This window comes from Nelumbo nucifera, chromosome 8 (assembly GCF_055504915.1).
Source record: "Nelumbo nucifera cultivar China Antique chromosome 8, China Antique-T2T, whole genome shotgun sequence".
Lineage (NCBI taxonomy): Eukaryota > Viridiplantae > Streptophyta > Magnoliopsida > Proteales > Nelumbonaceae > Nelumbo > Nelumbo nucifera.
In genome coordinates this window covers 3016548-3036926 of record NC_142656.1, presented here as the reverse complement: position 1 = coordinate 3036926, position 20379 = coordinate 3016548, and the positions used below count along the sequence as shown (strand labels likewise).

At 40.3% G+C, this 20379-nt stretch overlaps 1 protein-coding gene and 1 long non-coding RNA gene across 6 annotated transcripts; one reads left to right on the top strand and one right to left on the bottom strand.

Moving 5' to 3' along the window:
* Positions 1-6854: 6854 nt before the first annotated feature.
* On the bottom strand, positions 6855-13797 carry LOC148789559 (uncharacterized). Its single transcript, XR_016079887.1, has 3 exons — positions 13661-13797; positions 7534-7618; positions 6855-7405 (listed from the first exon to the last, which is right to left on the bottom strand). It is a non-coding gene; the product is annotated as an uncharacterized LOC148789559 (long non-coding RNA).
* A 189-nt stretch (positions 13798-13986) lies between these two features.
* On the top strand, positions 13987-20379 carry LOC104600795 (uncharacterized). 5 transcript variants are annotated; one of them, XM_088894054.1, is made up of 3 exons: positions 13987-15551; positions 16083-16249; positions 19974-20379. In XM_088894054.1, the coding sequence occupies exon 1, from the start codon at positions 14645-14647 to the stop codon at positions 15365-15367; it is 723 nt and encodes a 240-aa protein (XP_088750180.1). In that variant the 5' UTR covers positions 13987-14644; the 3' UTR covers positions 15368-15551; positions 16083-16249; positions 19974-20379. The 5 variants fall into 5 exon arrangements, with proteins under 5 accessions (XP_088750180.1, XP_088750183.1, XP_088750182.1 ...); XM_088894057.1 differs by lacking the exon at positions 16083-16249; XM_088894056.1 differs by having other exon boundaries at positions 16089-20379.

Below are 20379 nucleotides of genomic sequence, written 5' to 3'. Positions count from 1 at the left end.
TTCCTCGCCTTGCTCCGTAGGCCGCTCTAGTTCAAGGTTGTCAGCCGCCTTGGTTTTTCCCTTCAGGGCGGCAACATAACACTTACAGGACTCAAGCTGGTCGCCCTGAGCTACCCCCACACCGAAGTCTGTAGGGAACTTCATTGCCAAATAGTATATGGAGACCACTGCCTGCAGGATATGCATAATTGGCCGCCCTATTATGGCATTGTATGGGGAAGGGGTCGCGACCACCAGAAAATCATGGTTGAGTCTGACCGCACAAGGCCATGTGCCGACTTCCACAGGTACTGTTATTTTTCCGAGGGGCCTGACTTCCTCTCCGCTGAAGCCCACCAGAGGAGTGTTCGCGGGCTTTAGCTCGCTCTTCTGCAATTGTAGTTGGTCAAATGCTGACTTGAAGAGGATGTCCGCCGAGCTGCCCGAGTCCACGAGTACGCGCCTGACCTCGAAATCGCTGATCCTCAGTTTTATGACAAGTGCATCATCGTGGGGGTAGTGGACCCCTCGCGCATCGTCTTCCATGAAGAAGATCGGCTCTTCAATCTTCAATCTCTTTGGAGGGTTCTGTTCCTCTCGGGCTGCTTCGCGAACTGACATCTGGGCCGCTGCCGAAGTACACCTTGCTACCACCGAACCTCCCACTATTACATGGATAGTTCCCCGAACTGGCCTCTCTTCCGGAGGCTGTCGTTGCGACAATTCGGTTGGTCTGCTGCTAGATTCGGGGGCATCCTTTCCGTGCTCCCCTTGCCGACCTGCCTTATTGTTATTATTATTATCATGCTGTACAAAATTCCTCGAGTATCCACGACGGATGAGTCCCTCTATCTCGTCCCGGAGATTATTACACTGTTCGGTACTATGACCGTGGTCTCTATGGAAACTACAGTACAAATTTTTATTTCTCTCGTTCGGATTCCCCTTTAGGCAAGGTGGCCACTTTACGTATGGGGCGTCCTTGATCGTCATCAAGATCTTGGTCCGCCTCGTGTTTAACGGTGTGTAATCCGTCCGAACTGCTAAGGGAGCTCGGAACGGCTGGTTTGGCTTCGGCTCTCGGGCTGGATTTTTTCTTTCGACTGGGTTGGAGGGCTCGCCTTCCCTCTTTCTTTTCTCGTTCCCGCTTTCGGTCCGTTGGTTGATTTCTTCCTCTGTTCTCATGAACTTATCCGCGAGTTTGGGGAATTCGGCCACGGTTGCGGGCTGGTTAGTTACCATGTGCCATTTGAACTCTTTGTGCGTTACTCCTCTCTTGGCCGCCGCGAGATGCACCGCGGGGTCTAATCGCGGTATCTGCAAGCACGCTTCATTGAACCGCTTGATGTAGCCCCGGATGGATTCTCCTTCTCTCTGGACTACTCCGAAGATACTTTCCTCTGTTCTGGGGCACCGCTTGCTGGTGACAAAGTGTGCAGTGAAGACCTGCACGAACTGAGCCTAGCATCTTATCGACCCGGGGGCCAGGTTCCTGTACCAAGTGCGGGCTACCCCCCTGAAAGTGGTGGTGAAGGCCACGCACATGCACGATTCACTAGCCCTGGCGAGGTGCATTTGGGACTGGAAAGCATCAACGTGGTCATTGGGGTCGAAGGACCCATCATACTTGTCCAAAGGTGGGAGCTTGAAATCTCTGGGCATGGGGACTGCCAGGAGTTCTGATGCGAGGGGGGAAGGAACTGAGAGAATTGGGGCAGCTTTTACCTCGTCCGAGCTCGTCTCTTCTTTACCTCTGAGCTCAGGCAGCACACGGGTGGCAGTTCGGCTACTTCGTCGGCGCCTTCGTTGCTGAGTGGGCCTAGTGCTGGCGCTGCTGGCCTCTGTGTTGCCGAGCTCGATGGGCCCGGACTGTCGGTAGTCTGCCGCCAGGTCACTGAACCGATTCTCTGTCAGCGGGAGCTCAGGCTTGGAGTGTAAGGATATTGACTTGGCAGGCGAGGTGCCCAACCCGTCGGCGAGTTGCGAGGTGGGGGTGATCTTTTGCCCTCGGCCCGGGGATGAGGCCTAGCTCTTGTGGAGGTTCTGAGGTTGGGAGGCCTCTCCTCGATGACGGCGTCCACCCTGAGGGGAGGGCTTAACCAGCTTTGGGGCAGGGTGCCGAGGTGGAAGTAGTGGTTGGTTCAGAGGCAGTTGGGGAAACTGCTGCTGATAGTGATACTGGGAGATGTTGTGCAGTACTTGGTGCTGCTGGAGCTGATGTTGCTGGAATTGTTGCATTTGGGCTTGCATTGCCCGCATGCATTGCATCAAGTCGTCCAACTGGTTTTGGCTGATTGCCACAGGGACAGTAGTTGGTTCAGTAAAGGTTGTTTCGATAGGGAGAGGAAAGGGGATGCTCATGGCAGGAAGGTTTACGGGCGCCACTACTTGTGGCACATTCAAGCTGGGGATCCCATCCACCGGAAGGGGGATGGTGAACTGTCTGACGCACACCACGGGGACTTGAAGTTGTTCCCCGGTGATGTTTGTCTCCGTGCCACGTCCGGTGTTTCTGGAAGAAGCCATGAGTGTTGGGGTTTTTGGAGAAAAGAGGTTATGAGAGTTTTAGAGGGAGGCTTTTAGAAGCGTTTCCCACAGACGGCGCCAATTGATGGTGCGCAATCCGACCGATCCTATCTGTCAACGATCTTGCCTCTGATTAGAGCAACAGGGGGGCCTAAAACGAAGAAGGTGGGGAATCTCCGGGGAGGAACCCGGCAAGATCACTCCGAAGCTCAAGTTATTATTCTCTCAAAGGCAAGATAAAACCAAATGGCGCAAAGTTCACATACTTTGTTCTTGGGGGGTAGGGAGCCTTTTATAACCACCTCGTGCACTCACTTCTAAGCTTCTGTCAGGTCGGGTATGATTACCTCTGGGCTCCTGCCAGTTCGGGTGTCATCCCCTCTACTGGACAGAACCGCCACTACTCTCTTTGTCGGAGCCATCTCTGCGACTGGCGATGACGGTGGCAGGTGGCCGTTGAAGTGCGGCTGTCAAGCGTCAGATCCCAAGTCAGTCAGGTGCGCCGCCCTTGGATACGGACCTCCTCGGTGTCAGGTATGGTACGTTTGTTCAGTTCGGCGTCCTGGAGGCGAAGTGCTGGAGTGGTGAGCGAGGTGAAGTCTTGAGTTCGGATAGGGGAGTGTCCCGAACTGCCATGAGGCGGGCCAGTTCGGGTCATTGCCTTGTGTGTGAGGCTCGGGGCCTAAGGGAGAGTTTGGGCTCCTTGTAGGGAGTTCGGACTGCTGGTTCCTCCCTTTGGTGCTCGCGCCTTGGGCGCGCTGTTGTGCCGAGCTGTTTGCCTTTGCCACATGTTGAGTGATTACGAGGTCGGGCCAAATCTTCCTTTATCAGGTATCATCAAATTCACGTAGTGCTTTGATTGGTCAAAGCTTTTCCTGTAGATTTTCCCTTTGTTTTGATGTAGATAACAGGAAAAATTAGGGGTGATCATCAAAAAACTGAAAAACCAAATTGAACGGATAAAACTGAACCAAAAAATCCCATTAATCAAATCAATCACCAACCAAAGGTATTGGTTTGGTTTCGGTTAACCAATATGAAAAACCAGAGTTTATATATATTATATGTATGTATGATGTATTAAGTATAAATATATATTTTTATAATATATAACATATTATATATTATTTTTAATATGATATATTACATGTATTTCTAGTATTTATATTAGATAATTCTATGTTTGTTTATGACATATATTAAAAATTCAAAACTAAAAAAATCGAAGAGCCAAACTGGTCAGAAAAACCGAACCAATCAATCGGTTAACATATTGGTTTTGGTTTTGCAAAAACTGGTGGTACCTGTTTGGTTAAAAAAAGGTCCAACAATTCGATTAAGCGAACTGTGAGCACTCCCTAGGAATTCCAGAATAAGAATTTTATTTCTTGTTCTTTAAGAGTAACAAATATGTTTGGCAAATTGTTCTTTAAGAAAGAATTTTTGTTCTACAGGAACATAAATAGCGTTAAAATAGTGAAACTATTTCTTAACATAAGTTTTGCAAATCCACCCATACTAAGCCTAAAATTAACCATAAAAAAACGTGTCATTGTCATAGTGATGTCTTCATGTTGTCACCACCTAATCCTTGATCACTTGAGAATCAAAACAAAACATACAAGCAATAAAACAAAAGCCCAACATACCATGATGCAACAACACCCGCAAGCAATAATAACTACAAATCGATCCCTATTTCGTGGAATTGGTTCTTTTCGCACTTCAACATGTCTGCCACCATCATGGGGTATGAATTGGTCTACCCAAATGAAATCATTTTTGTGTGCTTGCTTATAAAAAAAAAGGAAACTCTATTATTAAATACCCAAAATATTTCATAACAAAAACATATAACAGATAAGAGATGTACCACTCCAGTAGGGTGTTGATAGATCCACCGTCCATAATAATTGTTTCCCTCCAATTTTGGTCTTGCATCTGCTTGATTGCCCTCATATATAATTGCTTGCTCAAACCTTCCATACTCTGAAGAATTTCTTGGCACTTGGTTATAGAGAAATCTGTTGGGTGTGGGAGCTTGTCCCATCTTGTTTCAATCATTATAATCAACTTTCAGTTGATAATCAACAAAAAAAAAAGAGAGAGAACTGAAATTCTCATCAGCTGAAATCAACTTTCAATTGATAATAAAAAAAATTAGATCTGAAATCCCCATCATCATCTGTAATCAACTTTCAGTCATGGTGGGTGTGGGAGCTCTGAAATTAACAAATATAGTGTAGTTTGTTTTTGTATGAAACTTAATCCATTGAATAAAAAAAAAAAAAAAAACATAAACAAATACTAGACTTGTTTCTTGTATGAAGTTAATCCATCAAACTAAAAATTTTAACCTTTGGCTTCTTTATTTGGTACCAATACCAGACATGCTTCTTTAATATGAGCTACCAATTCCTAGTAGTTTCCTTATGTTTCCATTCATATAAATCTGCTAATTTCTTTATTATTTTATCTTTTTTTTTCAAATTTAAAATGTTCATCGTGTATCAGATTGGTAACTGAATACATAACAAAAGACACAAAAATCCAACACATGGATAAAGGTTTATAACACATAACAAAGGACAATCTTCATGATATCCAACATATAACAAAATACAATGATGGGATTAGAGAAGAAATACCACTCATTCGGCATAACATATAACCATTGATGATATTAGAGAAAAAACCACACCTATTCGGCATAACATATAACAAATGCAAACAAAATAATATAAGAAAAACGATTTCAGATCACATTGGTTAGAGATTATTTAAAACTCATCTTTGCGGTGGGAACAAAAATGATTTTAGGTGAATCTGATCGGAGAAAATGTGAGTTTAAAACAGAGCACACAATACAAAACAAGGTACGATGATGAGACAACATACTTGTTGACACGTTCCTGGTCAGAAATGTCGCCTGTGCTTTCTACCGTTCGCTCGCCATCCGATTAGAGCCAAGGGAGTCCTTCCTTCCTCCGAGATTTGCAACGATAAGTTGGAGAGTTCACTGTTGAATGGAAATATTTGTAGGGATTCTTTCTATCATTTAGTGCAAAATACCCAATATGCCCCTTCTCTCACGTGAATCATTAACATGTGTTCGTTAATAGGGATTAACGTTGTGGGACCGCACGTTCCTTGGGAATGCATTCTTTGGGAGGATCGATTTTTCACTCCCAAAGAATATGTTCTTTAGGTGGTATTCTCACACGAGAACACCTTTTTTTTTTGTTTTACTTGTATCAAACATGTTTTTGCTTTGTGAAAACACCGGGAATGCACGAAATGCTCTCTTAAAATATTGCCAAACAGAGCCCAAGTATTTTAAAAAATGACCCAAAGATGGAACTGTTTTTGGCTTTGGATCATACACTAATGGTTCAACCGTCTGGTCAAGTAAGATATAATAATCAAATAAATAAATGTTGGATAAAAATGTAGAAAATTACAGAAAATACCCCCTCCCCCCTCCCCCCTCCCCCCAACCCCCAAGAAGAAGAAGAAACTATTCATCATATTGAAAACATTAATAATGGTAAATGCAAAGTTTTCCACTCATTTGCATGTTTGCGTAATCAAGATTTTCACCAATCTCATCCAAATGATGCAAGTACATCAAAGTGGTATTCTAATTTCTAAGATCAATGAATTAATTTCAACCAATAAAGTATCATATTAAATAAAACCTAAGATCCGGACCATTAAAATGGCCTCCTAAAATCAATTAATGAATCTCGGCCATCTAAATGGCATATCAATATTTATTAGCCGGATCTAACCCATCTAAATACCAAGGTTTTATCTACTCTAACCCATCCAAATGATATACGGAATTGATCCAAAAGTTCTACCAAAGTGGTTTCCTATAATCAATGTTTTTTTTTTTTTGCTGCAACCTGTAATCAATGAATTAATTTCAATCATCAGATACCAAAATTTCAATAAATCGGGTCATTCAAATAAATCCAAAAATCTAGGTCTAGGTCATTAAAACTACCTTGGTGCTTGATTTTATTTTGGGTATATTTCTTTTATCCCTGTAACCTAAGCTCCGTTGGTGCTTGGTTCTCTCCATCTCCACTTGGACCGTCTTTAGTACAGCTCTCGGGCAGTTGGGCCATATTCTAACGCTACTCGTAGAGAAATGGATGGACCATGAATTGAATTAGGGTCCGACTATGATTTGGAAAATCATATCATATCGAAAACTTCTACTGCCACGTATACGGCAGTTACCGGATTTATTTAAGTAACCGTAATTATTATTTTATCTTCTTCCGTTAACCGAATCTTAAGTCTTCCGATTCCCTACTCTATTCAAACCTCCCTCTGGAAATCGTAAATCCATAGATCACAATGCATTCAATCAGCAGCAAGAGGTTATTCATTTTCCTTGCTCTCAATCATAGGTATTTTCTTCTTCTTCTTCTTCTTCTTCTTCTTTTTCTTCATATTTTCTACAATCGATTCCATATTTTAGTAAATAACCTCACTAAACATCTCCCTAACAGTCGATTCCATATTTTCTGCAATCACTAAACATCTCCCTAATAGTCAATTCCATATTTTCTGCAATCACTAAACATCTTCCTAACAATCGATTCCATATTTTCTGCAATCCAACAGGTGGCAGTCAATTCCATATTTTCTGCAATCAAACAGCCACTTGTTACAGGCTAGAAGTTTACTACAAAAATATCTTGCTCTGGCTAATTATAGAAAGCTAGGTATTTGCCTTTTTTGTCAAAAAATAGTGTGGCTTCTTGATTCCTGCGGGTATATATTAAGGAATAAAGTAAAATAGAAAAAAAAAAAAAAACAGGGGAAGAAGAGTTCCATCTTCATCTTTCTACCATACGGCATAAACAAATGACAAATCCATGATCACCTGCAAAACAAATATGGCACAGAAGGGAGAAATTTACTGTTTATAAAACCAAATCCTTTAAAAAGAACAGTGACATATAACCTTTTCAGAGAATATCACAAGAAGATGGAAGGCTTAAAATGCATTACCTATACAAGGATGCTAGCTCATGTTATGATGCTTCACGTGGACATGCTATGATGCTTCACGTGGTGCACCCAATCGGTCAGGAACCTAACAATAATAGCAAACAAGAAAGAATATCAATAAACACATTTAGAAACATACTAAATAGGTTAACCAGAATTTTTGGAAAATAAATTTTAAAGAATAATGTGATTATGATTATTCACTTGTCTTTTATTATGACTGTGGCATATGGTAGAATACAATGAATTGGACCAAAAGCTATTAAACTCAAACAATAATCCAATTCTGATAAGGAACTATTGCTTTTTCAAAACAATAGTATTCCTTGATTAATACAACTGCATGCAGTCCTCTCTCTCTCTCTCTCTAGATCTCCAATGCAAACGATTTGGTTGGTTTGATTGATTATTATATTAGATGTTCAGTGATTCCATCAACACTATGATGATTGGTTTAATTCAAACTATATTTGTCTTTTATGCATTTCTTTAGAGCAGCTTAAGGGTGAATAAAAAAACAAATCTTTTCTAAAGTAAAATAAGGTGGCTAACATACTCTAAGTTCACAAGAGATCCCAAAGTTCATGTATTTCCCCAACTCCAAGTATCATAAAAGCAAATATAATTGAAAGCTCAACCAATCCTGCTTTAACTTCCTTACTTAGCAATCCAGTTCACTATCCAACAATACCCCCCGGCTTTTAGGAACTAAAAATCTGGTGTTAAAACGAATCCTCTGTTCTAAGCTTTGAAGCAAAAAAGCTTTAAAGCTAGAAGCTTGGTATTCATAAATATTATTTTCTCTCTTGGGAAATAAACCACCAGCCATTGGGGCCCGCATATATCGAAAAAATAAACAGACATTAAAGCCCCTGTGGGATTCCACAACCAAGTCTTAGCCACTCTGGAGGGAAAACAAAAAAGCAAGAAGTCTGAATATTAAAAGGCTGATTCTGTAAGGTAATTCGAAGTTGATATTGGGATGGCTACAAAGAAGGGAAGCTTAAATGAGGAGTTATAGTAATGAGATAAAAAATTTAGGTGGTTGACTAAGGATATGGAAATGAAATTTCAATGGATCAAGATTGCCAATAATTTGGCTGATATTCTTGCTAAATATGGGGTAGGAAGACAGCAATTATTTTGGGCCAAGACAAATTGCTGCAGTGTTCTAGGGTATCCTACTCCACACCAACTCACCAAGAACAAGTATTTTTGCCATATTAGTAGGCCATGTTTGCTACGTTTACCACTACCCTTCACACTAACAGTTTACTAAATCCCCCAAAATTGAAACCTGAGATCATTTTCATAGCAGGCTTACCGGTTTCTGAACAAATCCAGCCAGAAAAACTAGAGACACGGTGCTCATTTAGCTACCAATAATTACTTCTCGAGTGAAATGTTGTGAGCAAAGAGACATTCTCGAAATGATGTATCCCTTTCAAAGAGACAACGCACTCCCTAATACCCAAATACCCAAGTACATTTACTTGTTTAGCAGCAGAAGCCAACACCATGCAGATATTACACCATACATACTATATGAATTCTATATCCCCTTCACAAACTCAAACCATAACAATGAAAAAAGTCCATGACCTAAAGGCTAAAGCACAACTGGCCCACATAAGAAGCCTACTTACAATTCACAAACCACTACTGGCAGAAGCAAAATACACATACCCTATGACAGAGAGTCAGGTAATAACCCTCTTGTTGCAAGTAATACCAACAGGAATTAATGTTTAAACAGATAAGAAACAAAGTATGAATCCCATTTACAAGGCAATATATCAATATCATCAACAGATTGGCTCATGGCAATGACAACCATGCAATGCTCCCATACATGTAAATAATGCAAGCAGATCAAGATCTAAAGATTGAGCCAATCCTTGAAACACCATTCTCATCCAACTTGGGGTTTTGAGGATCACATATGGAATTACCTTCTTAAATTGCCTTTCATAGGTTGTGTTTGGTACCATTACCATTTCAGGCATTTTGACATGAAGCTTATTTGGTTGGTACTTTTACTGACTAGGCATTGAACAAGTTTTGAGCCACTCCGGATCTCCAACTCACAAGACACTACCAGCTTGTATTGCAAACATCTCCCCATGAACAGTTGTAGTGTCTTGTGGGTAGAGATGTGGGAAGAGTTTGTGGTTAGAAGATCTGAGCTCATTTTGAGCAGTATTGTGTTTTGTATGGGCATTGCTACTTAAAATGTTTAAATGAAATGATTATATTCAATGTGACACCATCCTACTATACTGACTCTCATCCATATGGTCAAATTTAAAAATAAATGCCGTCTGATGAGTTGCTTAATATTACACAGATTAATATCTATATCAGATCTAATGGTTCTAGAAGCTTTTATACCCACCCCCACCACCACCAAAAAAAAAACTTTGTTTTGGAGGCAGGCTTTATGGGTATTCAATGGTATATATCCATCTTTTCTAGTATGTGATGCACCATAATATATTTCCACACTGCCACTTGGGATGCCAACTAAGAGCTAGGTCATTGGACTGTTTCTTCAAATGGCCAGCTGATGGGGGAAACTTCAGTGTTTCCCCCAATAGCCCTAAGTTTATGTTTCTAGTAGAAATGTTTTATAACTGTTATAACTCAAAACAATATCAACCAAACATAATTTGATATTTAAATTCAAAATGCCTAGGTGATGCTGGTGTTGCAGCATTTCAAGTAGAAACAGCCATGGTACCAAACATCAGCATAGTATATTTACTTGGATGGATTTCAAATGTGTGTTGTCAGTGAAAAAAACATGGTTTATGAAGATAAATTATTGATTTGGCAATTTACTTTCTGTACAACACGTACAACCTTTATGTAACAAAAAAAATCCTTAATCCCAAATGCTATGGAATAACATCAGCTACCCATTTCTGTTGGTAAGATTTAGTATGAAAGGTTCACAAAGACCACATGTTCAGCCATTGATCTCAAGTACCCAGTTCAATGGAAACTCAATAGTTCTGCTGCACCTAAAAGGTTTCATAATAACTTAATTGAACTCACAAGTGTTTGTGTTGATTTGAAGATCCTTATTGTGGTTGAATATTATGTTATTTGTGATCCTTCATGTGGTGAAACTCCCAACTACCGTTACTATTTGCACTCACAATACAAATGCAGAGATTTTTACAACTGGTAGTGCCAAATGCTTATTTGAAAGTCTCTTATTCTCCTTGAAGATCACCACACAGTAAGACAGTTGAACTAATAATTGATCGGAAATGCTGATATAGGAGCTAAAATAAAGGATCCAAAAGGTGATTACAACATATGGACCAAATGGAGATCAACCTTCAAAGGTGGATTATAATAAGGAGATGGGGAGGATGAGAAAAGACATAATCAACTTCCATGGAGAAATGGTGGTGTTGGAAAACTATAGCAATATCAATTACATAGTTACTCATTAGCCTCAATCTTGAATCTACATTTTAAAGAAAACACGAGGTATTTGTATAGTAGCATGACATCTCAGAGCTGCAAACTAGCATATGCTGATATGCACATTCAGACTAATGATATCCACCTTTCTATACTAATTCTACTGCAGCTAAACAAACTAAAAACAACTGCAAGAAAAACCTGAAAATAAAAGTTTTGTAATCTCATCACAGACTTGCACCCTACAACTAAAATGACCATATCTTTTTCTAAACAGATCAAATTTACAAGAGCCTAGCAAGAAAAACACAAAAAATCTCAAAACTAGTTCTTTGAATCATTGAAGTACCAGAGAGAGAGAGAGAGAGAGAGAGAGAGAGAGAGAATCAGTAACACTGCAGAACATGATACCCAGTCAAATGTGTTAGACAGTGTATGCCCTTAGCTCTAATCAGAATGATATACCTTATGACATTTAATGTAAATGAATAAAGTACATATTTGATTCATGTTATTATTGTGTGTTTCTATGTAATACCCTTAAACTGGACACATATGAAACTCGTGTTAATTTAGAATCTTCACAGCCGTTAAATAGATCTGGGGAGATTTATCTTGTCAAGGCTGACATTGATGTGCCGCCAAGTTGGTTGGGGTGGCTTGTCTCAGCTGTCAGGGTGAAACCTGAGGTACATGCAGTGTGAGTTTTCTTGAAACCCTGAATCAGACCAGAATTCCAGTATTGCCCTGGACCTTGGAAATTGATGGGCAAAACTAGAATGTTACACCTGACCCCTAGACTCGATTATGATACTGCACTAGGTGTCGGATTGGGCTGTCTTTGATATGCCAATCAGTGAGATCCTTAGAGGGGGGTCAAAACCTGGGTATATTGGGACAGTCCGAGAATTCATCTAAGTGGTTGATCATATTGACAGGATCAACTCTTTGTCGGACAAAGTGAATGATCAGGGATGCACTCTCTCTGATGAAAACCAAAGCTACCAGCAGCCGATTTCAACCATTGAAATTTGTTTTGCAAAATATATTTATATAGAGATATACATATATATGTGTGTGTGTGTGTGTGTGTGTGTGTGTGTGTATATATATATATATATATTACGGTTTCAAAATGTTTGCAAAAGGTTTTAATTCCCGGGATCCATGTGATTAGATAGTGCGGCACTGTTCCTTGTCGGGCAGTGTTTGATCATTATGGGTTGAGAGGTTAAGTGTAAGACCATTGAGGGTAACACCTGATGGGCTAATCTTGCATCTGCCCACAATCCTTGGGTTTTTATAAGGTGGCTTGACCCAGGGACCATTTAGTGTAAATGTTGGGCCCATTAAGAGCCCATGGTGATGGACTCAGGGGTTCACTATCTCCTACAGTGGATTCGGCCAGGCCTTGTAACAGAGGCTGGGCTGAACCCATGTGGCTGATGTGTAGATCAATGTTTGGGTCTCACGCCATACAAGCATACCCAATTAGGCAACAGCTTGGAGGATAAGAGAGCACATGGACTTAATGGGCATAAAGCCCAATTCGAACTGATTTAATATGATTAATTAAAGAGGGGTGGTTCTAGGATTTAGATCAACGGATAGGATAAGGGATTGTCCCTATCCACTCAGAGAGTCCAGATCCAAATAGAGATTTGGATCAGGAAACTCCTAATCAGATTAGGAGGGTTGATCTTTATCTGCAGATAAGATAAGGGATTATCCTTATCTCTTAAAGAGAGTCTAGATCCAAATACAAGATTTGGATTAGGAAACTCCTAATGGGATTAGGAGAAGCTCTCTTTAAGGTTAAATAGAGGAGAAGGGCGAACCCCAGTTCATCCTTCAAGATTACTGATACAAGAGAGAAGACAGTTGCAGTTGAACTGACGCCATCTTCTGCTCTTGCCTTCTCCTGTTGTTGCCGCCATTGCCTGTTCGATCTCCACCTGTAGGAGCGATCAAGAAAGGTTCTTGATATCAATTTTTGGAAGAAAAACTTATATGAAGTCGTGCTCATTCTCCCTCCATCAGATTCTTGGTGAAGAATCAGGTTCTTGCTGAAGAACCACCCTGATGATTCTGCTCCACCCTACACTATGTCATCTTCAATGGGAGTAGTCTTTGGTGATCTCCTTGGACGTGAACACCTTCATTGGGAGTTACTACTACTCTGTATCAGGTATTTCCCTCTCCTACCTTTTGGTTTCAGATATGATCCGATTTAGGTTCAAAATTGATCATTGAAAATATAGTTTTCTAAAATAGGGAATGTGATTCTCACATGGGGGAGAGAGAAATTTTTGAAATTTCGCCCAACCTACCTGTAGGGTTCGGCCATCCATATGATGGATCTCTCATTCCTTCAAAATGGATATTTGCAACATGCATTTTTCTCCCCTATCCAGGCCCCTTTTTAGACACAATGTGTTCAGATTGTCACCTAACGACGTTTTAGGAGAATCAGGCATCGGGATCTTTCTCCCGACCAAACGAATGTTATTCTATTAGAAAAATCCCATTAATCGGCCAACTAAGACTTACAATGAAGACCCAAATCATACAAGAATGAAAGAATGATGAACATATATAAATTGGCAGAGAAATAAAACTAATAAGTACAAACCCATCAAAATAATATGCAAGAGCAAAATTAAGAAAAGAAAGGAAGAGAGACAATGCTTACCACAGGGTGAAAGAGCAATAGGATTCACTTGAAGAAGCACAAGGGTGACGAGGTGACACCGAAGAGAAACCATTATCGTCGGTGATGATTCAACGGGGGTGGTGAGCTGAAGATATCAGGGAGAATGACGATCAGTAGTTTTCCGTAAGTTAACGTCTTTCTTAATTCTTGTTTTAAGAATCAAATGTGATTTTAATTTTTGTTTTTGAAACCGGTTACTTGCCATAACCCGTATTCAGCGAAACAAAACTCGAAAGTTGATTGGTCCATTTCATCCGATATGATATGGAAAAGTATCATAGATTTTCCCATTGAATTAATGAATCGTGGTCCTCTTCCTCTACAAAAATTGTTGACATCCGTTGATGAGTATGGCTTGGATTCTTTCTCCATATCAACAAAACCGTTATTTGGACTTTCTTATTCTCTCGTCACCTCACTCTGTCCCAACACCCTCTCTCCTCTCTCTCTCCAACATAACTTCTCCCAAGTCCTAACACAGAACGAATATACTCACATAAATGCGCGCCTTTGCCGATCTCTCGCCCAATTTTGGCCAACCGTTGAAGCCCGCGAGTGCCTTCTATCTTTCTCTTTCTCTCAGCTTTGTCCATCTTTCCTTCTCTTTCTCTTTCCTTTGCATATTAGCAGGTCTCCCGGGAAGGGAATGAAAAGAACAAAGAACCAACTTCTTCATGCTGCCTCAGCCAAAAGGAGATGAAATCAAGTAGTTTTCAAAGAGCCCCATCCCCTCGAATCTGCACAGCAACAACAAGCCCAGGTGGAGGAGTTGGGGTGCGGCAGAAACCCTTTCCTTAGTTCTAGTGCTTCTCGGGATTATGCAGTTTTGAACAATCCTTGATGGAGCCATCTTGCTATTTCTACAGAAGAAGGTAGGAAGACGAAACCCAGATGCAGAGATCCGATCAATATCAGAAACGTGTCTCTACTTCCCTTTGAAGCGGATTATCCTTCCTGTTCTTCATGGAGCGTCCACTGCTGGCCTCAGTCTTCATTGTTTTGGAGATTATGAGCATTTCCACCATCCTGGTAGAGTCTCTGGGAGACAATTCCATGATTTCCCATTCTTCCTCAACACCGCCCCCTCCTACAATTCGGCACCGGTCCCAACGTCATCGAACACCATCGCGACATCATCCGCCATCGCCTCCACCTCCGTCTCCTCCATCGCTTCTGCTTCGGCTTCCGTCTCCGTCTCCACCTCCACCTTCGCCTCCGCCTCCACCTTCGCCTCCGCCTCCACCTTCGCCTCCACCTTCGCCTCCGCCTCCGCCTCCGCCTCCACCTTCGCCTCCGCCTCCGCCTCCGTCTCCACCTCCACCTCCACCTCCGCCTCCGCCTCCGCCTTCCCCCTTGCCACCACCGCCGGGAAGCAACAGGGCGCAATCACCCCACTCCACGCCTCCCTTTTCCCCGCCCACTCCTCGTCAGTCTCCCTCTCCTCCACCTAAAATATCATCTCCGAAAGACTTTAGTTACACTTCATCAGATCCTAAAGAACAGCAAGATGGTCTATACGGTGAGAAGAAGCAGAGAACGAAGCCTCCAGATCAAACTATCAATATTGGAAAGAAGATTGGTTTGCTTTTTGCGGGGGTTGCCGGGGTCTTGCAGGTTGCTGTTGTAGGATTTATAGTTTTCAAGAGGTGGCAGGTGTCAAAGATTAAGGACAGACATGACACTTGATCTTGACTTATTCCTGATTTGGGAACATCCAGTTTTGTCATTATTCTTTTGTTTAGTGGGACGGTGCTAGATTTGAATGCACTTGAATTTGATCAATCATTTGGACTCGGGTGTTTTTATGGCTGAACGGATCGTTGGCTTGACTGGAGCAGGAGTCTTGTCCTTCATGTGATTCTGTAAATGGGTAAACTTGATTTGTTTTTTCCTTTTTTTCCCCATTTTTTTTTCTTTCCGTGCATTCCAGTACACGGTTGTAGTTCGAAGCAGAGAGAACAGGAAATTCTTTTTCTTCAATTTTAACAGAGTTCTTTTGCTAATCCATGTTTCGTTTTATTATTATCTATGGGGTGTCATAACATTGTCAAGAATCATATAGCATTGCCAAGAATCATGGATTCATGATAAGGGGGTTAGACTTGGTTTGTGCAACGGTGATTATATTTTCTGTCACGTATGGTTTCTTTCTTGACTAGACAGCAAAACAGAAAGAGATGTATGGTTGTGGGTCATTTTTCTTGGCTTCATGATGTTTCCAACTATTAATTATTTCATTGGATACTCTTTTCCTCTTATTTTCTCGTATGAATGAAGCATGTTCTTATTCCATTAGAAGATATATAAACCAATGGCACATCAAGAATTAGGAAAGCAGCGTTACTGTCATGAAATATATTTCATAATGAACAGGTGATTGACTTACCGTTCATGTTCAAAGATGTAGAGTCGGGAATTGATTCATTTCCAGTGTTGCATGCCTACAAACATTGAAGAAGGAATAAATTGCACAGCGAGGCGAGGGGTCTTTACCTACAAATATGGATTGCTTGGACTTGCTACAATCAGATACCTTGCACTCTCTTTAACTTTTAGTATTGACGTTCTGTAAGTTTATCTCTGTTGATTGGAAAAACTTTATAGGAAATTATGGAAATCATAATGTGCAATAGGCATTCATTTCAGGAGACAAGGAGAAGATGACCAGTGGTGTTAGAATCTCCCTGGTTGATCATTCATTCTTTGGAACCTCTTACTTGTAGCTAAAACCTTTTTTTCTTCCTGCATAAATGCTTACATGGATATATGCTGGAATACATTGTCTTTACTGTCATTTCTTGCACCGTTTCTGCCATATGCTTCTCAACCATAAGAGTGTCTGTTCTCCCATATATCTTTATATTTTCCTGTCTTTCTCAAATGAGACAAGTATCCTCTGTAATATGTTTTTAATTAAATGCAAACTTTAAGGGTTGTTTGCCAATGACTATGCTTTTGTTTTTCAAAACAAAAACAACTTCCACATCAGCACTATCAATATTTCTTTTGCTGATGTAACAGCATAAAAAAAGTTTTACTTGAGCTTATTTTTACACTGAAAGATGAGAAAAATATCCTGTAACTCCCTTTCAAGTTATGTATCTTCACGTAAAGTCAGAAGGTTTCTGATGGTCTGTTACTTGAGTCAGATTTCACAAAATAACTTGATGAACTATTGATCAAAGAAAAAAAAAACCTGAATGAACAATATCATTAATCTGTGAACTTTATATTTGGGTTGCAAGCCTAGTGTTCTTTATATTTTCTAGGCTAAGGGAGAAGCATCATCTACATGCATGGAGATTGGAGATTTCCTAGGTTGAGACTTAAGAGTAAAATCCAAAACAACAATGCTATACTAGTAATATTATTTCTTTTAATTAGCAATACTAATAATACTGTTTACTGTACTTTTCCGGATATTATCCATAATACCATAAATGGTAGGTTTTCAAGGTGCTTAGAAGCACTACCTAACTGTGTTTTGGTTCCACTTTCCATAACTCTTTAATGGTAGCTTTATGGATTGATGATTTTGGATTATTGATTTTGCCACAAAAAGTACTCCATCATATAAGAATGCTTCACATCTTCTAGTTACTTTTTTTTTTCTTTTTTCTTATTTCTTCCTAATACAACTGTTCCATCAGAGCTAGGACCACAAGCAATTCTCCTTGGAAAGCCATTAATGACCTACTACCAGTTTTCCTCCCTAATATCAGGTATGACTTGAATTCCGGTAACTCCATAAAGTTTTGGGAACAAACTTGGGTGGGGAGCGCCCCTCTAAAGGATCAGTTTTCGTCTTTGTATGCTCTTTCTGATTTGAAAAATGAGCCGATCTCGTCTTTCACCACCCTGTCCTCTTCCACTTCTGGAATTGGGTGGAACTTGGGTCTAAGAAGGGATTTGAGGGACTCAGACTTCGACAGTATTTCGAGCCTTATTGCACTTCTTGATAATGTTGTCTTAGACCCCACTAGGGCGGATTCTAGAATTTGGACACCTACCCCCAATGGCATTTTCTCTTGTGCTTCGTTCTTCAAAGTCTTAAGTCAGTCCACCAGTCCTACCCTTCCCCCTTTCCCTGTTGGTGAGGTTTGGTGTAGAGCTATACCCCCTAGGGTTGGTAGTTTTTGTTGGGAAGCCTATTTGGAAGGAATCAACACTGGTGATCTACTCCAAAAGAAGAGACCCAATACTTGCTTGTCACCTCAGTGGTGTGTTCTGTGTAAAGCGGTTGGGGAGACTGGTTTTCACCTACTGGTGTCTTGCCACTTCGCGAGGTCAATTTGGGATTGGGCTTTCTCCTTATTTGGATGCAGCTGGAATCCCCCATCAGACTTGCAGGGCCTTTTCTCCCCTTCCTTTTTCAGGTGGCGGATAAAAAGGGGAAGGACAATGTGGAGAGGACTAAGGGCTGCAGTATGTTGGACACTGTGGGAAGAAAGAAACTCCAGGATATTCTCAAAAACTCAGAGAGGAGCAGCAGATCTGAGGGCTATCATACATATTAGGGCGGTACAGTGGCTGAAATCTTTGGAACTATTCATAGATTACACTGTGGATGACATGTTGAGGAAGTAGGGTGAAATTGCAAATTGCATGCAGACCAAGTCAGTAATGAGTGTAGCTTGGACCCCCCCCCCCCCCCCCCCCCCCCCCACCTAGTGGATTCTTGAAATTAAACTTTGATGGGTGTAGTAGGGGAAACCCGGGACAATCGGGGATCGGGGGTGTTTTTATGGATGAAAATGGGGTCATCTCTGCTATGTTCTCAGGCCCAATTGGAGTGGGTGATTCCCTTAGAGCTGAGATCTTTGCAGTTATGGAAGGAGTCCAAAAAGTTAAGGAATTGAACATCAAGAAACTCATAATTGAAGGGGATTCAGAGGTGGTGATAGGGTGGCTGACTAAAGATCAAAATGATTTATGGAAGTACAATAATGAGAGGAGGAAATTCAAGTGGCTGGTGCGGGAGATGGAAGTTAAGACATGTTGGATTAAAATATCAGCTAATTCCCTAGCTGACAGTTTAGCTAAACAAGGGGCAGAAAGGGATTCATTGTTTTGGGCTAAGCTGTAACATTAGTGTCTTTTTCTTTTTTCCTTTCTTGAAGCTCTTTGTGACTCTTGGAAGATAAGTGTGTTTGTCTTCCACTTGTAAATTTTCTACTGATGAATTAATGAAAGTGTTATTGATAAAAAATATATATATATATATATAAAACCATCATTATCTTGTCTTTTAACTAAAAGCACTTTTTCTTTTTTTTTTCTTTTTCTTTTTATGGTGCAACTTGCATGCGATGGCGCATAAAATGGCATGTGTGCATGGATAGATTTTTCTTTTCCTTTTGTGTATTAAACTATTTTAATTAATAAAATATCAATCATTCTTTTTCTTTGTTTTTTTTTTTTTTGAAAGCAGATGAGAGTCTAAACCTTCAATGGGGCTATAACTAAATAATCACATTGAGCATCTATATTGTCATGTGAAACAAAATATGGCAATTTGGACAAATGTGAAGGGGTCGACTATGATATGGAAAAGATATGATATCTGAAAAACAACCGACCAATAAGCTGGAATCATAAACAAAAGATATGATATTAGGACTTCTTTGGGCCTCTTGGTCTATTTATAGGTGGAAAATTACCATTTATTGGAGATATTTTCTGTGACTCCCAGATCTTGTTGTATTCATACTGCATTTTTCTTTGAGATGTGCTTCATGTCTCATCTACATTTGTGGAAGGGAACAAGGTCAGCTGTATTTATTGATATTTAGTGGAAGATTGACATGTGATTGATAAATTTTAACCAGAATCATACAAAAGATAGCCAACTCTTCTATATAACAGAGAGTAGCCAAGTGTATTCTTTTCTCTTTTTCTTCTTTTTTCTTTCTTTTATGAGGCTCTTAGTGACTCTTGGAAGATAAGTGTGTTTGTCTTCCTCCTGTAAATTTTCTACTGATGATTAATGAAAGTGTTATTGATCAAAAAAAAAATAGTAACCAAGGGTAAGGAGGTGGTCTAGTCCACAATGTATATTTCCCTCTTGGACGAGTATTAACAGCTACCCATTGTGCTATTTTATTAGATTCAAGGTAAATATGCTTAAATAACACAGATCGAAAAAGGATTTCAGCTTCATTTTATGTTCAAAAAATACCTTTTCCTGCCATGATATATCATTCACTTCTCACTTCTCCATAATTTTCCTGATGACTTCTGCATCTAATATAAAATGATCCCTGAAGCTCTCTAACTGATGTTGCTATCGCAGTGCTTGAATCATGACCCAGATTTCTCCATCACAAGATCTCATCGCCCTGCAATGCTGTCTTGAGGCTGCAATTAAAGATCTCAATGGTGACAACATGGCAAAACTGATGGTTGCATAAGAATGATCATCATTAAATGACCCATAAACAGAGAGCACAAACTTTATGAGAAGCACAGGTAGTAAAGGCTCACAAGAGGTTACCTGCGTACTTGAATGAGATTGTGCTTCTTCGGTACTTAGGGTTCATAAATTGGTTGCATTGGATGATGGAAGATACTATTGAATTTCTAAATATTTTGGCAACTTTGCCAGTTAGGGTTCAGAAATACCATATCTTTTACTTTTTTTTTGATAATCAACAGTAAGAATATTTCATTGAATTTAAAAAGAAAAGTCCCTAGCATCC

Bases quoted from the DNA above. Each gene is read 5' to 3' on its own strand.
- LOC104600795 (XM_088894057.1), top strand. From the start codon at position 14,645: ATGGAGCGTCCACTGCTGGCCTCAGTCTTCATTGTTTTGGAGATTATG.